This window comes from Telmatherina bonti (genome assembly GCF_933228915.1).
Source record: "Telmatherina bonti genome assembly, chromosome: 20".
Lineage (NCBI taxonomy): Eukaryota > Metazoa > Chordata > Actinopteri > Atheriniformes > Telmatherinidae > Telmatherina > Telmatherina bonti.
Genome location: NC_136618.1, coordinates 28,019,137 through 28,031,651, shown reverse-complemented (window position 1 = coordinate 28,031,651; position 12,515 = coordinate 28,019,137). Strand labels below are relative to the sequence as shown.

General features: G+C 41.1%; 1 protein-coding gene across 1 annotated transcript in view; it reads left to right on the top strand.

The window, feature by feature from the left end:
* The window catches only part of map7d2b (MAP7 domain containing 2b), a 42,301-nt gene extending 33,780 nt beyond the window's left edge, over positions 1 to 8,521 (top strand). Inside the window, exons 11-15 of the mRNA XM_079259777.1 lie at positions 1,208 to 1,312; positions 2,937 to 3,000; positions 4,038 to 4,182; positions 7,273 to 7,547; positions 7,655 to 8,521. Of these exons, the coding sequence (XP_079115903.1) occupies positions 1,208 to 1,312; positions 2,937 to 3,000; positions 4,038 to 4,182; positions 7,273 to 7,540 (582 nt within the window). The 3' untranslated portion in view covers positions 7,541 to 7,547; positions 7,655 to 8,521. The remainder of the gene's footprint in view (positions 1 to 1,207; positions 1,313 to 2,936; positions 3,001 to 4,037; positions 4,183 to 7,272; positions 7,548 to 7,654) is intronic.
* Positions 8,522 to 12,515: the final 3,994 nt, after the last annotated feature.

Here is a 12,515-nt window from a genome sequence, read left to right as displayed (position 1 = left end):
AGTGATTTCTAAAGAGCTATTAGCTCACAACTCGGCATATGTCAGGATAGTGTGCACTATAACCCTTTAAGGTCCTGGTCTACCATTTGGTAGAGGAATATTTGCAGTGACTATGATGGATTTATTTAAAAATTGTGAAATAAACCTTCATGAGCATCTCTACTATTTGATTAGTAAAAACCCAAACTAAGTGTTTGTTTACGCTACTGTTTCAAATTGGGCCCTTTTTCCTGTTGTAATGTTATCAAATTAAATCTCAACCATTTGATAAAAAACATTTATTCTGATTATTTTGTCCAAAACAAACAGAAAACATGCAGAGAAACAGTTTTCGCTGGTCTTTTTCATAGTGTGAACATTAAAGGGTTAAACATGTTAAACAGGACATGTGAAGGACTAAAAACTTTATAAGGTAGGTTTAGAGGATCTGAAAGTGACCCGATGAAAGAGGAAAAAAACAGTGAAGACCAGAAACAGGGGCTGACAGCATCCAAAGAAGCACCCTGGAACGTCTTTTAAGACGTCTGGAAAACTATTTCTGAGGATTACTTCAGAAAATGAAAGAAAACTCATCTGTGTGGAAGAATAAAGCTGCTTGGAAAAACTCGATTTTTACTGCATTCACTGCATTTCTATTGATGTTTTCACACGTTTCTATAAACAGCATCTACTTTTCTGTTTTCCTGGCAATGTTGAAAGAAATGGAGGTGACTGAAGACTTTTGTTCAAAACTGTAGATTTAAAGATCCCAGACAACATCTCTCTGGCTGTATTGATATTATTTGCATATAAATTTGCAGATGGGTTTAATAAAATGTCAGTGTGTGTGCTGGTTTCTGTCTTTGTGTTATTTTAACTCCTGAAACACAAACCCAGAAATATATCAACATATTCACACATACAGGGTTCCAGTTAGAAATGAATTGTCTTCTTTTTTGGAAATACCACGTTTTCAAAGTCTTTGAGTGGTATTTCGTATTATTAAAAATCTCAACAAAAGCTATTTAAGTACCTGCAATAAGAGAAAGTAGGTTGATAAGCAACTTTAATGCAAAGGTTTAATTCTCTTATTTTCTGAGCTGACTGCCGGGAAGTGAAAACGGTCGACAAAGATAAAAGAATGACAATGCAGCTGCATCATTTTAATCACTGTGATGAAGAGTTTTAATGAACAGTGAGTGACCGGATGTTGCTGGGTGTTTTTCAGAGGGAGGAGGCTTTCCTGCGGGCCCAGAGAGAGGCTGAGAGGAAGAGGCGGGAGAGGGAGCTGCTACACATCCAGGAGGAGCAGGAGAGGCAGCAGAGGAGGAGGGTAACCAACATTTAACTTTGCTTTTTAACTCCTGAAGGGAGCATCTGCACAGTTAGAGGCACAAGCAACATGTCACAGCCAGACCTTCTGATAATCTTGTGGCGGATCTAATCACTTCAGATTCACCTGCAGACAGATTTTTACTTTCTGTCATGATATCTTAAAGCTTAAAGGTGTCATCACCCGGAAATAGCACTTTTTCAAGTTAAAACGTGTGTGTTGGCGTTGACCGGAAGTGTTAACATCCCCGGAAGACGGTCGAGTTTTTCCCTCTGGGCGCTTTGTTCACTGCAAAACTGTCCACAAGGCTGAGGTCTCGTGTTTTTTTTTTTTTTTTATTTGCCCCCTGGATTTCATCATCGACACTCACCAGATACTTTCTGAGGTGCAGCTATTCACTTGCTTTTTAACATGAGTGTGTAATCCGCCAACAAATGCTCGAGACCGATGATCAGATTGGGGAAGAAAGGTGATTTGAATGTAGCGTGGTTGTTGGTCTGAGTGTTTCAGAAACTGCTGATCTATTGGGATTTTCTCACACAACCATGTCTAGAGTTTACAGAGAAGGTCTGGAAGAAAGAGAAAACATCCAGCGAGCAGCATTGTCTGGACCAAAATGTCTTGTTGGTGTCAGATGTCAGAGTTGAATGGGCAGACTGGTTGGAGATGATGGAAATGCAACAGGAAGTTAAATAAGAACTGGTGTTAATCATAGACCGTATATTAAAGATGGATTGAGCCTTCGGCGGTAAAAAGTGAAGCCTACGTGGAAGTGCATAAAACGGCAGTTCCCCCTTCATCCACTAGGGGCTCCAAAACAGAGCAAATCCTCGTAAACTCCCATGTTAAACAGACCAACTTCACAGCAGAAATAAACATGTTTACAACCTGGTTCAAAAATCCATTTTACCCATATTTGTTTTTTCCGGGTGAGACGACGCGCATGCTTCTGCCAAGATGGCGATCGTGGGAACCCCCCACCGAGCTTCAATTCAGCTCTTCAGAAACCTACGGGTGACGTCACGTAGGCTCTGTCCATCTCTTTATATACAGTCTATGGTGTTAACCAAGATCTGCAGAACATCATCTCTGAACACGTCCAGCCTGGAAGCAGATGTTCTCCAGCAGCAGAAGACCACACCGGGTTCCCTCCTGTCAGTAAGAACAGGAAACTGAGGCTACAATTCACACAGACTCACCAAAACTGGACAATAGAAGATGGAGAAATGTTGCTGGTCTGATGAATCCACTTCAGTGCATGTTAAGATGGTTTGATCAGAATCATGTGGAAACAATAAAAACGTATCAGCAGCTCAGACTGGGAGTGTAATGGTGTGGGGGATGTTTTCTTGACACATTTTAGGCCCCTTAGGACGGACAATATGGAGCAAAATCTCTGAGGAATATTTCCAAGTCTTTGTTGAATCTATGAAACCAACAATGTAGGTAGTTCTGAAGGGAAAAGGGGATCTAACTGGGTACCAGCAAGGCATGCCTAATAAAGTGTGCACTGAGTGTATAATGTGTGGATATAAATTAATACTTAACATCAAACATCAGATAAAATCCACAAAAGCTCCTCCACTATGGTTGTTAACCAGATGTTGTTTAATTTGCTTTGCAGAGAATTGAAGAGATTATGAAGAGGACGAGGAAGAGTGAAGTGGAGCCTCCATCAGCTGCCTCGGGTAGCTGTTCAATAACTGCTCCTCCTTCACCACAAATACACTCCTGAGCTAAACTAATGCCCTCACCTCCCCAAGGACTTCATTGTCTGCATCAGCACAGTTCACGTGACTCTTAATTCTGCTACTCATCCCACAAAACAACACTCACCGTCTCATAAACGTGTTTTTTTTTTTTGCTTCATTTACCCCTCTCTGTGTATGGGAAAGATTTCCATAAAGCTCTTGTTTTTTATTTTTATGATCTATTTGATTTAGTTTCCTCTGTCATGTTTATTTCCTTGTATGAAACCAGATGCAATCATCCACAGCTGCAGTGTGACTCAGCAGTGTTTGATAGGCAGGGAAACACTACCCCCTGATGGCTAAAACACCAACCATACTGCAGCGTTGACTGAACTCCCTGACCTGAACTAGCTGTCATTATGGCTGTTTTATTAGCACAGGTAGCCCCAGAGGAAATAAACCACACCAAGCCATGCAGGATTAGTTATAAAGCAATCACTGAGTGGCAGAAGGGAAATTATTTTTACCGTGAAAGGTTCTTCTACATGCTTCATTGTTACTGCTGCTTTTAAACTGCTAAATTTCTTCCTAATATTACAAATATTATCATCTATAAATGTATCAAACTCTATTTTATGCTTCATAATTGCTTCTCCCTGCCGAAGCATGGATTATAGCCCAATCTGCAAAAATGAGGACCTCAGATTTCTGCAACAATAAGCTGTCCGAGCTTTTAATCAATCCCCCGCCCCATCCAGCTGTAATGCGGTAGGATCACAGAAAAGAGGAACAGAGCATCTGTATTTACTTGGCTGATGAGGGATAGGTGCATCTGCTGTAGCCGCCTCTGCAGAATCTGTCTCCTTCAGCAGGGGGCTCATTTGGATTTAAAATTATTTATCATGATTTTTCCCTCCACATGTGGATCAGGGTTTCTTGCAGCAAGTTGAAGCTTGAATGTTCAGTTTGTAATAAAAGGATAATAAAGGTATCAGCTAAATGACTGATGTTATACCTAAACACTTTGTCTGCAGCCTGCGAGGGGAGAGCTGAAGCTGCTGTCGCCTCCGAGGACGATGCTCCAACTCCTGCGGAAGGCCCCGTCATTATGCTGGGTCCCCTGGAGAACAAGAGCTGCCTGGATGAGCTCTCTGATGGAGTCCAGTCCATGGACGTCAGGTAAATGCATGCAAAGAACATTCCTACACATCTTTGCATCGAGTCTGGTTGGCTTCTGTCACCAGATGATTCATGGTTCCAGATCAAATAAAGCGTGAAAGATTGGGTACTGATTGTTGGGGAACATTAAAATATTTGTGTGGGGGGCTGCAACTCCTGGATATTTTCTGATAGACTTTTTAATTTAATAATTAATCTGCAAATTGTTTTAATTTTGGTGTCTCAGAAGCTAAAAGCTAATGGTTGAGGAAGGAGAAAATGTTTCACCATAGAAAAGCAGAGAAACTTTAGTTGGAAAATTAACTGTAAAAAAAACACCTTGTTTTCATTCAGATCACTAAGAAAAGTCAGATTTTGGGTAGTTTCAGATGGTGGTGGTGTAAATTAAATCATTTAATCTGATTGTTTTTCTGGGGTTGGAATAAACTAGATCTTTATGTGTCTCCTCAAACCACACAGAGGTAAAGACACATTATTCTTTTCTCAGCTCAGATGCTTTCATTCATGCTCTATAGTTCTTCATCCAGTTCTGGGTCACTGGGAGCTGTGGCCAGTCCCAGCAGTTAGCATGGTACACCCTGGACAGGTCATCAGTTCATCACAGGGGCAGTAACCATTTACACACACACACCTGGGGAGAATTTAGAGAGACCAATTAAACCTAAAATGTGTCTTTGGATGGTGGGAGGAAACTACTCAACTCAACTTTATTTGTATAGCGCCACTTCACAACAATGTTGTCACAGGGAACTTTACATACACATCATTTCGAGCCAATTCATACATATACTATAATAGAAACCAACTGATTGCATCGAGTCATGACTTGGATCCAATCCCCCATCCTGAGCTGCACGCGGCGACAGTGGGAAGGAAAAAACTCCCCTTTAACAGGAAGAAAACCTCCGGCAGTACCCGGCTCAGGGAGGGCAGCCATCTGCCTCGACTGGTTGGGGTGGAGACGACAGGAAAGACAGATCAACATGTACAACTGCACTTATTCAGGAAGACCTGCGGAAAAAAGGAAAAATAAGTTAGAGACGGCAATATTGTCATATATTTATACATTATTAGAGAAATAGAGTGAGGTATTTCTCAGTGCATCAGGTAACGTCCCCATTGCTACATAAGTAATGGATGGCTAGACTACCCATAACTATAAGAGCAATGAGCATAACCTGGATAGTTGGGTCCCGTACATGTAGACTCGAACTCAGGAGATGCTCATATCCTAACTATAAGAATCAAGGAAAAGGAAGGTTTTCAGCTCCATCTTAAAGGTGTGGAGGGAGTCTGCCTCCTGAACCCATGATGGGAGCTGGTTCCATAAGAGAGGAGCCTGATAGCTAAAAGCCCTTCCTCCCATAGTACTCTTTGAGACTCTGGGAACCACCAGTAAACCTGCAGTCTGAGAGCAAAGTGCTCCATTTGGAATATATGGAACTATAAGATCTTTTATGTACAATGGAGCTTGGTCATGGAGAGCTTTATATGTGAGGAGAATAATGTTAAACTTTATCCTGGATTTAACAGGGAGCCAGTGTAGAGAGGCTAAAACTGGTGAAACATGATCTCTCCTGCTAGTCCTCATCAGAACCCTCGCTGCAGCATTTTGGATCAGCTGGAGACTTTTCAGGGCATATTTGGGACAACCCATAAATAAGGAATTGCAGTAATCCAGTCTGGAAGTAATAAAGGCATGGAATAATTTTTCTGCATCTTTCTGAGACAAGATGCCTCTAATTTTTACAATATTACGCAGGTGGAAGAAGGCGGTTCGAGAAACCTGTTTTACATGTGAGTTAAAAGACAAGTCCTGGTCAATAATGACTCCAAGATTTCTCACAGTGGTACTGGAGGCCAGATTAATGCCATCCAGATTAATTACATAACTGGATTATTTTGTTCTAAGTTTTTCAAGCCTGAAGATAACCTCTGTCTTGTCTGAGTTTACAAGGAGAAAATTCAGAGTCATCCAGGTCTTGATGTCTGTAAGACATCTTTGTAATCTAGATCTTTGTAATCTAATCTAGACATCTTTGTAACTAGAATACCAGTCCAGGAGAGAACCCACTCATGTACTTGGAAAACAAGAAAACTCTACTCAGAAATGCCCATGTTCAAACCCCTCCCCATCCAATTCAATTCAGTTCAGTTCAGTTCAATTTAATTTAATTTAATTTAATTTAATTTAATTTAATTTAATTTAATTTAATTTAATTTAATTTAGTTAAGTTCAATTCAATTTAATTCAATTCATTATAATTCAATTCAATTCGATTCAATTTAATTCAATTAATTTTAATTAAATTCAGTTCAATTGTATTAAATTCAATTAAATTCAATTCATTCGGTTCAATTCAATTCAATTCAATGTAGCTTTATTCGTATAGCACCACTTCATAACGTCGTCTCCGGGCTCTTTACGGACACATCTCCACCGTGCGGCCCCTTTTCAGACACTTCATTTTATTTTATTTGTCGGGGAAACTTCATTAAACTACTTAATGAAAGATTTCGACAGAATTCCATCCTAATCAGTAAATCTGATGTTTCTCGAACACTTTGATCCATATGATCCTGTTTCCTCCTGGATGGACATCAGACTAAAGTTCCACTTTCTACGTGTTCATAGGCAGCAGGAGAAATAAGTCTGAGTTGGCTGTGAAGTTGGCATGCAGGTCCTCTTTTCACGTGCCAAAAGGGTTTTTATTAGCATTACATGCTTTGCTTTATTTTAGTGATAAATAAGCAATTCCAATTAGAGCCATTTAGACTGAAACTCCACTTTGATAGAAAAATAACAGCATGGTGATTGTAGTAAAACCTGCTGATCTGGGCTTGTTAACACTTTACTGCAGACTGTTTCTGTTTGGTGGACCACTTTTTAGCATGCCCCCAAAGGATGATATATAAATGTGACTTAGACTCCCCCAGACTTGTGATTGATTGATTCACAAGCTGATGTTTGAAAAGTGATGAAGATTTTTGTCATGAAAAACTGAATCAGTATCTTTCTAAGTGCTAACAAATCAAAAACTGTGTCTCTGTCATCATTGTTCCTGTAAGCTCTCCATCTGTCTCCATCAGTCCTGTGTCCAGGGACGAGCAGGCGAGCGCTCACGAGTTCTCACCCGTCACCGAGGGACCAGATGTCTGTCCCCTGGAGCACCTGATGGAGGTGGACGCACCAGGACGGGGACAGCGTCAGGCTGCAGAAACACCCCCATACTCAAAACTGCAGGCTGGCAGTGGGGTCGGAGACCTCAACAAGAACCTGCTGATCCAAGCGTACAGCGCCACCTCTGAAACATCCCAGCTGATTCCCAGCGTTGGTCCGAGCAAACTGGACGTCTAGTAGCCAGGTGGAGATCAACAGACCCATACAACCCCCGTTCAGCCAAAATAAAAGAAGATACTTTACTTTAGTCAACAAAAATAACCCATATTTACCATTTTGTCTCTCTTTTAGAGCTTTTCGTGTGCTGGCGGGTAAAAACTGAAGCCAGGAGACACAGACCAAGAGACCACCACCTCCATCTGCAACACAAACGACGACAGTCATCATCTCCAAAAGGAACAACTGCTCCACGCCTGATCTCTGCAAACACACGCATCACTGTTAGGCTTTTTGTCATGTTTTGATTCAGCGCAGATGGGCAGCTGGTGAAAACATCCTTGCTCCATTTTCACGCCAAAAGCTCCAAGTTTAGAGCAGTAAAAGTCACTGAGACGCGACACCTTAATCATGCTGTGAAACTTTAAGGCATGAGCTGAGGCTCGATTTAATTATTAGATCAAATCTGCACATGTTAAGCCACTCTTGTACATATTTCACTCTGAAGACACCTGACAGTGAGCTGTAGCTTTCCATGAACTTTACTGTCCTCCATAAATCACTACATCTCCTTTACACCTGTTTTTCATCGATGTTGCCCATCTGTGCTGCACGAGGCGAATCTCAAGTATCATCTGCTTTAATCTCGCACCCTCTGCTTTTAAAGACTTTGTAAATAGATCAACTGGATGGTGGAGTCTGTAATCATTGGGACAAGAAGCAGCTGAGTAGCCGTTAATAAGGAGGAGAGCTGTTAGAGTGAAGCTGTTATGTAAATCCTGTGTAGCATCTCCAGTGAGGACTAGTTAGTTGAGCTGTTTTATAGGCTGTTTTATTGTAGCTGTGTACTTCAGTGTGTGGGAGTTTCTCTCCTGTCAGTGTTTCTGATGGTTTCTGTGTGTCTATCCCACCACTGATCTTATCTACTGCTGACAGCCACTCTCACTTGTGTAGAACAGATTTCTTGTCATCCTGAAGCTGGAGAAACCATAAACATGATATAATGAGCCTGCTGTTAACCTGTAACACGTAGCCTATAGCTTTGGTATCTCCGCTGCTTGTCACAGGGTGTGGACATAACGTTTAGGGAGGAAAAAGGGTGAAAAATGTTCAATGTCTTGTATTTTTATCTGCAGGTCAGGAACTGATTGACACAGGCGTGGTGTGTATTTGTCTGACACACCACGCCTGTGGTGTGTCAGACAAATACACACCATGCAGTTTGTAGTATGCACTCACAGAAGTTGTGTGTTTCGCTGCTCCGATGATGCTTGCACGTCCACTTCGGCTTGTTCCCCTGACTAAAACATACCTCACTGATTCAACGCAGACTCTTTTGTTAAACAGACTTCACCGCTTCACAGCTCATCACCTCTGAGGCCTTAAACCTCTGTGCAGTCAAGATCTTTCCCTCTGTCAGCCTTCTGTGCTTCACCCTTCAGCACAAGCACTTTTCACTGCTGAAAGTCCCTTCACCACTTAAAGGCACTACAGAAACGAGAGCCGCACACTCATAGATTTCTTGAGGGAATTTCTTTACTTTCCAGCTGCACCAGATAAGGCAGATCTGTGAGGGGAACCTCAACGAATCCATGTTTACACTCATCAGTTCGCTGTGGGTTAATGTTGTTCCCAAGCCGGCGTTCCCTTTTATCTGGATGTTTGAGTCCCAGAACCAAAAATATCTTTGAATTTAGACTTTAGGACCCCTGGACATACAGAAAGTCACCCAGCATGTGTGTCATGTATAAATCCTGTAGACTGGGTTACTGAAAATAGCCTCTCCTTATCGTTAACTCACAGATCTATCCATCAAGGATGTCCTTAGAATACAAAGCTCTGCAGAAATACACTTAAAGCTGTTTAAAAACAACCCACCATCCATGGTGGCAGACGTCTATGTCGTACCACTGGATTTCCTTTATTTGGATATAATTGTTAAGTTTAGAGGTTTTGTACTGGTTCTTCAGGTCTTTAAACATCTTCAGACACTCAGTCGGTCTCATATTCTCTCCAGATATTGGAGCCCTGGTTCATTACTGTATTACTGTACCTTGTTATAGGTCAGGGATCTTCAACCCTGGTCCTCAGGGCCGGTGTCCTTTAGGTTTTCCAAGTGGCCCCGCTGCAACACACCCGATTCAAATCAATGTGTATTTAGCAGACATGTGCAGAACTTTTGTCTGAGTCAGGGACACCTGGAAAACCTGCAGGAAACTGGCCCTCAAGGACCAGGATTGAGGATCCCTTTTATAGGTTCTCAGTCATCCAGGTCATGAAGGTTTAAATAAAAGCAGCTGGACTTCTCTCCCTTTGTTCTTGAAGATGTCTCACCTCTCACCTGAAAGATTTAATCATTTCTAGCGAGGCGGCGGGGAGTTGGGGTTTTTAAGCGTAATAGGAGCTTTCAGACATGTAGAGATGTTATTGTTACGTATTATTGACTTTACCTTTTATACTTAGAAGCTGAAACTCCTCACCATCTTGTCAGAGGTGAAGAAGCAATTTAGAGGAGAAGGGAAACATCTCTGAGGAACCAGGAAAAATAAGTCCAGTTTCCTGAATCATTACATTGCTGTACTGCAGCCAAAAGATTGGAGTTGACAAAAGGTTCCTTGATCTTCGACACCATTCGCAGCACGCATGTGAACCCCACTTTTTACTCTCATTCATACCAGAGTAGCCTTGTCTGTTCCAAGGGTATTTCCTGAGTTAAAATGCCTGGGATGTAGCGCTGAGAGAGCCCCAACAAAGCCCTGCTTACATCCTAGCAGTGACAAATTAAAGTGTTATTGGCCCTGGCACACACTCATTCACCCAGCTTTGGCCTGTTAGTGTAAACATGACTATTTATGTAAAAGTATGGTTCTGCTAACCTTCGAGAACACAAGCCTTCACGCCTCCAAGAGAGCCCAGCTTCTCTGTGCTGAGGATGACGATGCAGCCACACTACTCTGACTACACATCCACTAAGATAACACATTCACATCCACCCGTAACAAGTTTGACCAACCAAAAGCTAAACTCTGAAAGCATTTCTAGCCATCATAAAGTAACAGATCCTTTATTTATTCAGCTGCTTGCAGTTTATTAATGTGGTGGTGATTATGGACTGTTCATAAAAATGACACAAGTAGAATACGACAGAAAAAGGTGGTGTTGACAGTGTGTTGTTTATTCTCACAAACTGAACCAGGAGCAACAGAGTGTTCCCTAAAAACTACTTTTATGTAAAGGAGCTCTGCTGCTCCACCTCGCTGCTCAGCTGAGGTAAGGAAACATTTCCCATCCCTGCTGAGGACAAAGCAGTTACACTAAACATTGATTTATATCATCCCACTCCTGTCAGCTCTCTTCCTTCCACGTTTGCTTCTCATTCTCCAGATTCTGCTGCAAAGAGAGGTTTCTTATGGGGTCCCCCTGTATATGAAGTAAACATAAAGGACATAGTGTTTATCCTAATATTACTTAAACTCTGTGACACTGCAGCTTGGTGGAATATATCATTGTAGATGTGGTGCATGGATTCTTGCTGAAAAAGACAAATAAAATTCATCGAACCATTTGTGTCAGTGAGCTGGATAAATGAACAGGTCTGGATGGAAAAACACACTTTAAGATGAACAATACAAGATGTTGACGAGCAAATAAAGTATGTGTGAGATGATTAGTCTAGAATTTATGAGTGTCATGAAAGAAATATTTAGTGTAGGACTTTATGCAACTGCTTTAACTATTATGTGTGTCAGCATTATGCCACATTGACATTAAAACTTATCTGCAATAATCTCAATCATTCATGTCATTGCTTGAGATTGATTATGTCTCACAACTAAAGACAAAATAAAACATTTAAAAGAACAAAATGCGGGGCAGATGCTCCAAGATTGATAAGTGTAGTAGCATAGGCAAGGTACACAGAGGACAGAGTAAGAATGAGAGCCACGTTTAGATGCAAGTGTGTCTGGAGAAGAATGAGGAAATTAACAAATTCAAGTGTCATAAAGTTAACTTCTTGGCCTTTCTCTGATTAACATGCTATTGTGGTTGTTTTTCTGGCTTCAGTTACTCATTTACAGTAAATTAACATAATTTATTGCTTGCCACTACACAAACCCTTCAAAATGCCTAAGAAAATGCTTAAGAGAGAAGACGGCTCTGAGAGAAACTTAAAAGAGTCGACTCTTAAAACTTTAACTGCCTATTCTACTGTTTTAATAGAGCAAATGTTTCAGTGACAGTGATCATTTTAATTTAAAAAATGTGGAAACCTGCCTTAATGATCTCTACAACCATTGGTTTAAGTCAGACTTTTACTGATTTGTTTAACCGTTTTATTTGTATTATTTGCTGTCATCTGTACCATTTATTCAAAAACAATTTTTTTTTGTCTTATAAAAAAAATACAAACTTTTTTTTTTTTTTTTTTAAATGCTTGTCATGAAAACTACACAAGCCATAGACTGTATATAAAAAAGATGGAAACCATAGGTTTCTGAAGAGCTGAATTGAAGCTCGGTGGGCGGTTCCTAGGATCGCCATCTTGGCAGGGGCATGCGTGTCGTCTTACCCGGAAAATACAAATATGGGCAAAGAGGTGGAGCTGAGAAGGTGAAGGTGAGCGTCATGGTGGATAATTGACATCGAGCTTTCTGTTGCTAAGAGCTAACTAAGCTAAACCGGATATAACAGGAGCTAACCAGCTAACTGAGGTAAGCGGGCTAAAGCTAAGTCGCGTTGTTAACCGGCTAACAACCGCGGTTGTTCTAGTTCTTCTTACTTGAAGCGGGAGATTGGATACCTGTCAATCAAAAGGACACGCCCCTAAATATGATGAATTTCAGGATTAAATTACTTTTAAACTGGCGAGTTAGAAAAAAAAACAACAACAACACTCACCCCCATAGTTGTCATGAAGGTACCCCTGACCTATTAAACCTAAAACGGATTTCTGAACCAGGCTGTAAACGTGTTTATTTCTGTTGTGAAGTTGGTC